The following is a 9,914-nucleotide window of genomic DNA, read 5'->3' on the forward strand; positions in this document are numbered from 1 at the left end:
TCGTTGCAGCTATTACGATGATGATGATGATGATGATAATCTAGCGAAGCGCAGAGATAACTTCCGTTTTTTGCTACCTCCATTGGTGGTGTCAACGACTCGATGACACGATTCATTAGTATCATTAACGTCGGGTCAACGTTGCCCTGCATAGATAGATAGAGATAGAGATAGAGAAGGATAGAGATAGATGATAAGAATCGATGGGATACGAACGTGGAATAACTCGCACACGGGTTCTAACGATAATTATGCCAAGGTGACTAAAGTTTAACGTCAGTTCTTAAACTGAAAAGAAAAGAAAATAATAGGGGGGAAGAAGAGAAGGAGGAGGAGGAGGTGTCGTTCGATTGAAACGGTCAATTAAATGATCGTTAAGAAGTAGAATACAAAAAAAATCTTAAAACAAAACGTTAGAAAACATTGTCCATTATATTCGAAGATATTCTCGATATCTCGAACATGTCCTACTCTTATTATAGTTCTCTTCTTTAGCTAATCGTGTCAAAGAGTAACAACTTGGAAAGACACGGAGGACCAGAACGATAGTGAGTGAGTGAGTGAGTGAGTGAGTGAACGTATAACGAGACAAGTTCCAATTCTATGGGGGTCTTTTTTCTGTCATTTATTTCATTCATTTTTTCCCCCCGATTTTTTTCTTTTTTTTTCTTTTTTTTAATTCCCTTTCTTTCTTTCTCGAGACCTCGAGCTTGTTATTTATTATGCCATAGGAAAAATAAGCTCTCCGCGCGTTAAAGTCCGGTGCCCGAGGTCTCTCTCATTCTCTCACACTGTCTCTCTCTCTCTCTCTCTCTCTTTCTCTCTAATGGCATCTCGAGAAGGACTTTATCGGCCCGGAATCCGTTCTCTACGTCCACTCGACAACCGCCGACTCGGCCCCGCAAACGGTACGCGTGGTTTAATATTAGAGTATGAGCGGATCCGTTAAAAATACTTTACCCGATGCGAAATTCGGAAAATCGCGAATTCCGAATTAAATTCTTTATACACGCTTATGTTAGAGGACGACCTGAAAACCTCGTTAGAATAGTTCTTCTCGTGGTATGACCTCGAGTATCATCCCTCCTCCTCCTCCCGCCGCCCCCAGCTCGCCACCCCACCAAAGTTCTCGCCCTCTTATTCAAACCTCGACGAATTTTTGATTAAACTACCGTTGACTTCCTTGATCCATATTTTCAAGTTTTCGTTGTTGTTGTTGTTGTTATCGGTTCCAATCATAATCGTCATTTATTCTCGTAGAAGAAAAACATATTCTCAACTAGAGGGAGGGAGGGAAGGGTGAATTATTATTCTTCGTTCGATATGTTTTTCCTCTCCTATCACCATTTCTCATTCTCTCTCGAATTGGAGTAGGTCTTCTAGCCACTGTTTAATGTCATTAATAAAGTTGCATCAGCAGCAGCAGCAGCAACAGCAGCAACAGCAGCAGCAACAGCGTGCCCGAACGCATGCATTATCGGTGATACATCGGTGAAACACACAAGGAGTGGTTCGAATAAATGGATCGATGAGATGGATGCGCGAAGTAATAAGAAAGAGAGAAATAGAAATAGAAAGAGAGAGAGAGAGAGAAAATGATATCTATTATAGTTTTAGGACCAACCTCCATCTCTCTCTTTCTCTCTCCCATTACTGGCTACTACTACTATTATTATTATTATTATTATTACTCGATATAGCACAAAGGAAGATTATCGTACGGCATCTTCCTAGAAAAAGAGAGAGAGAGAGAGAGAGAGAAAAACAGAAGATCGAAAACAGAAACGCGTAGGTATATCGAGGAAGTAAGAGTAATATAAATGGATCGGTTAGAACGACGTAATCTGAAATATTTCAGATATGCGACTTGGAAAATCGTTAATGTATAACTTACTTATACTTATATATATATATATATATATACATACACACACATATATGTATACATATATCTTTATATAAGATAGTATAGAACGCCTTACGTCAAAGTACTTTACATAAATCTGCCAGCAAAGGAGAGATCTCGAAAGTTTCGAGCATCTACTAACCAGCACGGCCACGATCACGACGATGATCAGGATGAGGGACGACAACTATGAAGGAGGATCAGGAGGAGGAAGAGGAGGAATACTCTTCATCCGATATATAACCCTTTCGGCATCTCTCTTTCGATAAATCTTAGTCCGTGCATAGCGGTGATCGTTAATTCTAGCGAAATAAGGATTCCCCCTCCCCCCCCACCCCCCCCCCTTTCCATCGACGAGTCTCTCCACGGGTTTCAATCGAAACGTTAGAAACTGGTTCGTCGTTACTACTAGCTTTTATCGGTACTTTGAAATTAATCTATAAAGTATTTTAAGATCGTTTAGTTTTTGCAGATATCTAATACGCAGGATAGCAAGATTAAAACTTGGCTCAAGGCTAATCGTGATCCCGTTGTTATCGTGATTTTTGTCTTATAAAAGGTTGAAAGAGGATGGATAATATTATATATATATATAAATGTAAAAAGAAATAGAAGTAGGCGGAGAAACGTTATTTAGATTTGTCGACAAAGTTCGAACGAGTTTAACGATTCTAAGAAATCGTATTTCATTGAAATTTAATGCAAATAAAATAGCAAATTTATATATAACATTGAATAGGACTTTGTGCAAGTCGGAACTTTTGATGATTACGAGTACGGCGACATTACCAATCGACGAGGGCATAACTATTCGCATAACGATTCGCATTTGCGTTACCCCATTCGTTACCAATGCAACTTGTTACAATATCAAAGAGTATAATCCGTACCAGTTCGTCGCAGTCGTCGTCCCAATCTCATTCAAAATTCCTCTAACGTTCCCTTCTAATCCAGCTTATGGTCGTTTTTACGTCTACGATTAACCGCGATATTTCATTCGCGACCTTGTTAAAACCGTCAGATTTTACTATTAGATCGTTGAGTATACTACATACGTTCTTATATTTGCATTAAATTCAATATAATTATCTTTTAAATTATTGATAATTTTGTAAATCGTATTTTAATGGTATTACAATAATTGAATTTCTTCGAATTCAAATATAACATCGAAAAATCGTTAAGTATAATACTAACGTAAGTTTGCTATAAATTTACTTGCGAAAATATTTTTTCCTTGGATTTATATTAAATAAAACAAAAATAGAAGAAGAAGAAGAAGAAGAAGAGAAAAAGATGAATTAAATCGCGATGTATTTTCATCGATCAAGGTGATATCTAAAGATCATAACGTTTCCATATATAATTTGCTTAGGCTTTGAGAACTAGGTATAATTCAAACGTTTATTGGTATATGACTAATTTACAACACGACTCGCGGAATCGTTGCGTGTGTGTTTTACGCCTCCGCTTTCAACGTTTAATACGTGTTATACGTGAGGTACGTAACGGTGTGGTATATACATTTAGTTGGACATAGTAAACGTAGAAATCATTTCTAATGTAAGTCTTATCTCATTTGAAAATTCATGCTACTACCAGCAACGAATTGCGTTTGATAGGTAGGTGCAAGTAAAACGACGGGGTACGCAAATCATTAACTTTGTCGCACGTGTTAAAATCGTTAAACGGGATCGTAAGTTTCGATTTTTATTGCACGACTTTTTGAAATAATAAATCATCGGATAAATAAAACAACTCGTAAAGTTCATTGAGTAATAGTACTTTAATCGTTGCGTTATTATAATTTTATTCCTGTCGATAAATTCATTTCTAACTGATTATTATTATTATCATTATTCGTTGATTGGAAAATTCGACATGAAAAATAAATGACACGATATGATTTTATAAAAATGATACTTTTTTTACTTATATTTTATTTCTTTATTTTCTTTGAATAAAATGACAGTAAGCAATTAAATCGACGATTGATATTAAACGTTGAGCTTATCGATAAATTCCTCGACCATGGCGATTTCTTTTTGTAAGACCTTGACCGCGTCGTCAATGAGTTTCTGTTCGAACACGTTAACCCTACCGAAACCTAAATTTTTATCAATGCCAGCTGGCCCGAGTAGCAATTCATTGGAGAAGAAACGAGCTGGCGTCACGCGAGATTCCGTGTATGCGGAAATAATCACGTTGGGCTCGTGGTGAATGGCACGGCTAAGATTGTGAATGAAGTACATGGATGCCGATGCCATGGAATACGTTGTACTTGATTTCTTGACCTAAAATTTGTATCCAAAGATATTTTTTTTTTTTTTAAGAATAAACTATCTACGTCAAGTGATAATAATAATATCCATATCATTGTTTTACATCGATAAAAATACGTTATTATTATTTGACACAAATGGCAAGATCGTAAATAACGATTGGTTGTATGGATTATCACGGAATCGGTTCTAATTTTATCTCATAATTCTATCTCCCTTCCACCCTCGCCCCCACCCCCCGATTATAAATGCTTCAAGGTTGGCGCCAATAAACGGCCTTTTAATTTCCGCATTTGTCAGGTAAAAGAATTATAAAATTACATCCTTTGGATATAGATTCTTTTAGTCTTCGTAACATTGTATGAAATAAGGAAAGAAAAAAAATAAATAAAAATCATAAGAAATAATAAATCGTTGAAGTTAATTACCTCCACGACCTTCTTCCCGGCTATTCTAACGGCCTTGGTAAGCTTCATCATCTCCTCTGGCGTCAATTCTATGCTAGGTCGACACTTAGAGAACAATGGTACGGTGGTATTCTCCGAGTGACCACCCACAACGGGAACGTAAGTCCACCTTGGATGGGAACCAATCAATTCGGCGAAATAATGGCGCGCTCTTAATTCGTCCAAATAGCAAACGCCAAATAATTTGGCTGGATCGTAGCAGCCGTGTTTTTTGAACATATGCGCAGCCACGGGTACCAAAGTGTTTATGGGGTTTGATACTATTGCTATCAATGCCTTTGGACACGATTCTGCGCAGGCCTTGCATATGTTCGCGCAAATCGTTGCGTTTTCCTATTATAATAATCGATTAATTTGAAATATAATCGCGTATCGTTTCGATTATTCTCCTTGGTAATGGTTTTTTTTTCTTTTTTATTTTTTTTTTGTGTTAACATACAAACCGCGAAAAGATGTTCCCGCGGTGTATCCTTTTTTCTCGTTACACCGGCCGATATTACAACGATGTCTACGTCACGTAAACCATGACAAAGGTTCTCCATTCCACCTATACCATAAACAGGAAGTTTCGTAGGCAATTGATTTAATTCTTCGACTATTCCCGACGGATCGCTTCTATTCAATAATCGAAGTTCCGTCAATGTTCCAGGAAACATCTTTAATAAATGCGCCAAAGAGCTACCGACACCGCCCAAACCGACGATTGCAACGCGACATTCTTCTATGCAACGTAATTCGCTTCGATCTCGTGGCAGGCAATCATTCGAACCATGCCTTTTCGTAAACTTTGCTAAAAGTTGGATTTTTTTACTAAATACTTTGTTATAGTTAATACGTTTTTCTAGAATCGACAACATTTCGTAAAGGCAACGTGTTTGTAACCTCATTTTCTATTATTTTATTTTTCTTCTTCTTCTTCTTTCTCTTTTACTTTTTTTGGTAAAGGAGACATTACACACAAAAAAATAAAAAATACCAACGATTAGTCACGATTCGTAGAAAAAATTTTCTTTTTTATTTCTGATTCATATTAATCGGAAAAATATATTGGATTACTCATAATTTTATTACGCCCCTTTACGCGTGTCTCATTTAATTTGCAATTCTAAAATGCATATTTTTCTAACTTCACGTATATGATTCGATTTAAATGATTAATCGCAATAATAATGTAAACTAAAAATAAGTATTATACAAATTCAAATTTTATTATCGAGTACACATCGATAATACAGTATCGAAAAATCCCAATACCAACTATAGGTACTGTCAAATGATCCATTTTATGCGTGGGTGTTTTATGAATCTGTTTTACCGACCGTAGATATAAAGGAAAAAAGGGGAAGATCCAATTGCTTCGATCATGTAACATCTAACGATATCGAAATATAAAAAATATCAAATAGTTTATATAAATGAACTATACATTTAACACAAAAATCTCGAATTATGAAAATGAATCTCTAACCGTTACGTACTTCGCGTTAATCGATCTGTCATTTTAATTTCATTCGAACCTATATAATTAATCACATTTATTTATAAATATAACAAATATATATATATAAGATAAAAAGAAAAAAAGGAGAAAAAAAAAAACGCGCGGTTAGGTCTTCGTAGTTTTTCATCCGAAAAGGGCAATATTATGGGCAATTGCCTTAAACCGAGGGATCCCTTAGATGATATTCTTCCGAGAGAAAGCGGAATCGATGCATCTGCTGTTAGAGAGGCTAATCCACCGATTATATGCCTAATCGGTGGACCAGGTTCAGGAAAATGTTAGTAATAATATCGTAAATAATAAACTTCTCGGGTATATTTTTTCTTTTTTTTTTTTTAATACCTTAAAGTGGATTCATAATTTTTCCTTTGTTTTTCTATTTTAGTAACGCAGTCGTTAAAAGTAATAGAAAAATTTCGTTTGGTTAGTATAATAAGTTCTGACATATTACGAGACGAGGTACACACTAGATCAGTTAAAGGAGTAGTTTTAGCAAGATACATGTCTCAAGGTCGATTGGTACCAGCCGACATTTTGATAGAAATGATTAAAACGAAGATGTTGGCACATTTAAACACGGCCAGAGGTTTTTTACTAGTAGGATTCCCACGTGAAAAAGATCAAGGGAAATTATTTGAAAGTCAAGTTCGTACAATTGAATTTGAGTTAATTTTCATTTAATATTCAACACTCGATGATATATTTAATTTGAATAGGTGAAACCGTTTGATCAGTTGATCTATTTATCGGCAAGGAATTCAGTATTACGCGATAGAGTAATGGCGAAGGCGGTTACGTTGACCGAAAGACTCGAGGCGAGTGAAGAAAAAATGAGAGAACGTATAAAAGGTTTTCACAAAACGAACAAACCGATATTACGTTATTACAAAAACAAACTCGCGGTGATCAATGCCGAGAACGACGAAGAAAATGTTTTCGAAGATATATGTCGAGTGATGGAGAAAACATTGAAAACAATTTCACCGCGAACGTAATCGCGAATTAATTATTATATTCCATGATAAGCATAGGTTTTGTATAATTATTTAAGATTATTAATAATTATTATTATTATTATTATTATTATTATTATTAAAAGAAGTATTGTAAAATTTGCATAAGAATAAGAAGAAGAAAAAAAGGAAAGAGATAACTAAAGAAAAATTGAATAAGTATAGTTTAAAGTCGAAAATAAAGAAAGAAAGGAAGGAAGGGAAGGGAAGAGAAGGGAAGGAAAGGGAAGAGAAGGGAAGGGAAAGGCTATCAAAATTATAGGCAACATTTTTCTTCCTCTCGGTGTATCACGGAAGGAACATAATCCGCTATCACGATAAATAAGAGCACCCTCTTCTTCCTTCCTTCCTTCCAAGCGAGGATCGAATCAAGAGAGTGAGCTATCCGGTGTCGGGATGGCGTAAAGCGTGCTAACAAGAGAAAGAGAGATGCATAGATAGATAGATAGATAGGTAGATAGATAGATAGAGACAGAGATATTCTATTGGTTAGAGTAGGATGGAAGAAAACACAGGTAACGTGCGCGCGCGTGAATAGGTGCCTTCGACCTCTTTACGAGTACAGGAAAGGTAGAACCGAAATTGGAAAGCACCCCGGTGGCTTTGCCAAGAGAAGGATGAGGAATGGTAGTAGTAGGTGGGGTGGTTGTTGAGGGAGCTGGAGGAAAAGAAGAATGGGGGGAGGAAGAGGAAGAGGAGGAGGGGGAGGAAGGGGGAAGCGATCGCTGACAAGCGAAAGACCGTATCAGAGGGTAATCCTATTGGTGGACGGTAACGTCGCGATGTCCTGGCGTCATTGGTCTGGCTAGTAGTTCAGGGGCGTGGCCACGATCCTTCCCTCGTTGGTAGGGGGAGGAGGAATCTCTCTGCTGCATCCCCGGCAACGATTACCAGAAAGCCACCGAGTGTCGTCCGAAGGCAGAAATCCAGCATGGCGGACAACACATCCCCCTTCGAAACGACTTTATCACCAACCGCCACACAACCACCACCACCACCACCACCACCAACCAACATTGCTACTCTCAGCTTTCTCGTAGAACTTTACTTTCCAGGAAACGCGATCTGTTGATGAACGTGAACACTGGTCTGATCGATGCTGTCAAGTCCCACAAGAGTGAATTGTTTCATCCGGGAGGGTAGGATCTAAAGAAACAAATAGAGGAGTTTAATGTGATTAAATTAGCTCTGATTTATAAACGATAATACTGCTTGTCTATAAAATAATTTAATCATTAATATATGTATATACATATATGTATTTATAAATTATTACAAATCGATCGTAATTTACTCCAGAGTTTATCTGAAGTTAACCCCGAGTTTATTTGGATAGGAAGACAAAATTATCGAGACGTATCAGAGTAAACGAGAGAGAGAGAGAGAGAATCAAGAGAGAAAATTAGTAATAGTAGTAGTAGTAGGAATACTGATAATAATAGTGTGTGGTAGTGACGGTGGTGATGGTGGTGGTAGTAGTGGTGTAGCAGTAATAGTAGTAGTAGAAAGCATCGGAGTTTGACGGTCGCTGCTCCGATCGTTGCCCGTCGATCTCGTCTTTCGATCGAACCAACCAACAACCCCTCTCTCTACTCCGATATTCGAATTGGCGATCCCCCACCTTGGGTAGTCAAAGAGGCAGGACGAAAGGGACCTATCGGATAGAAGCGGTTTGCCGTGGAAGGGAGAGAACGTACGGAGAGAAAGAGGAGGGGAGGAGGAGCAGCGGGAGGAAGAAGGGATTGAGGAGAGCAGAGTGTAGCCAACGATCAACAATTGTACGTAGGAGGCCGAGATGGCGAGGGAAAGGGCGGAGAGGGGAGAAGGATGAATGAGCTAGGATCCTCTACACGCTCATCTACTACTACACCGTTACTCGGCGGCACGTTGGTGTAGGTGGTGGGTGCGCACGCGTCCTACCAGTCGGATACTTCCAGGAGGAGGCTCGTGTCGCGCGTCAAACGTGCTGGCTATAGGTTAAATCCTGGCCTTCCTTGTTTTTGTCGTTTTTCCGCCGTTGCCTCCTGATCCCGCCTTCAAAAGTGCCGGTCGACCAATCACCGCTAGAGCCCACTCTTACTTCTCTTTCTACCACTCTACTTCTCTACCTCTCTCACTTGCACTACCACGTCGTCTACTCACTCTCTCTCTCTCTCTCTCATTCCGCGTATGTGTGTCTCTTCTCTTACTCTTTTTCTCTTTCCATTTCTCTCTCTCTCTCTCTCTCTCACTTACTCGCACCCACGCGTTCAAAGTATGGAAACCGAGTGAGACCGACGAATATACTAGACTACTACTACTACTACTACTGTTACTGCTGCTACTGGCAACACGATGTCGACGTTCTTCTACCTCGACGACGAGGAACACGACGAACGGCAACGAGTCGACGACTAGGAACACGACGAGACACAAGATATTCGCGAGGATTCCTCTCGTTTTGCTAGTCACAACGGGAGAGAACACACTTAGTTCGAGGTTTGCCTTGTTTTCTTCCTCGTTAGCCTACTTTTTCCTAATCTATCTCTCTCTCTCTCTCTTTCTCTCTCTCTTTCTTTTTTTCCTTATTTCCTTATCTCTCTTTTCTCTGTCTTTCTTCCTCTTTCTTGTTCCGTTCTCCCTCTCTCTTTGTCTCTTTCTCTCTCTCTCTCTCTTAACTTCTACTTCTTCCTCCACCTCCTACTCCTTATATGCCATTCTTCTTCTTTCGCGTCTCTCTGTTCTCTTGCAATCGCTCGCGAACTT

General features: G+C 38.5%; 2 protein-coding genes across 2 annotated transcripts; one reads left to right on the forward strand and one right to left on the reverse strand.

Moving 5' to 3' along the window:
* Positions 1-3,903: 3,903 nt before the first annotated feature.
* On the reverse strand, positions 3,904-5,542 carry LOC122523196 (malate dehydrogenase-like). Its single transcript, XM_043644850.1, has 3 exons — positions 5,099-5,542; positions 4,617-4,988; positions 3,904-4,200 (listed from the first exon to the last, which is right to left on the reverse strand). Exons 1-3 carry the CDS (start codon positions 5,540-5,542, stop codon positions 3,904-3,906), a joined length of 1,113 nt encoding a protein of 370 aa, XP_043500785.1.
* A 758-nt stretch (positions 5,543-6,300) lies between these two features.
* LOC122523198 (adenylate kinase isoenzyme 1-like) lies at positions 6,301-7,177 on the forward strand. Its single transcript, XM_043644852.1, has 3 exons — positions 6,301-6,433; positions 6,542-6,801; positions 6,873-7,177. Exons 1-3 carry the CDS (start codon positions 6,301-6,303, stop codon positions 7,149-7,151), a joined length of 672 nt encoding a protein of 223 aa, XP_043500787.1. The 3' UTR covers positions 7,152-7,177.
* Positions 7,178-9,914: the final 2,737 nt, after the last annotated feature.

The sequence above is a fragment of the Polistes fuscatus genome, unplaced genomic scaffold, assembly GCF_010416935.1.
Source record: "Polistes fuscatus isolate 324 unplaced genomic scaffold, CU_Pfus_HIC Scaffold6, whole genome shotgun sequence".
NCBI lineage: Eukaryota > Metazoa > Arthropoda > Insecta > Hymenoptera > Vespidae > Polistes > Polistes fuscatus.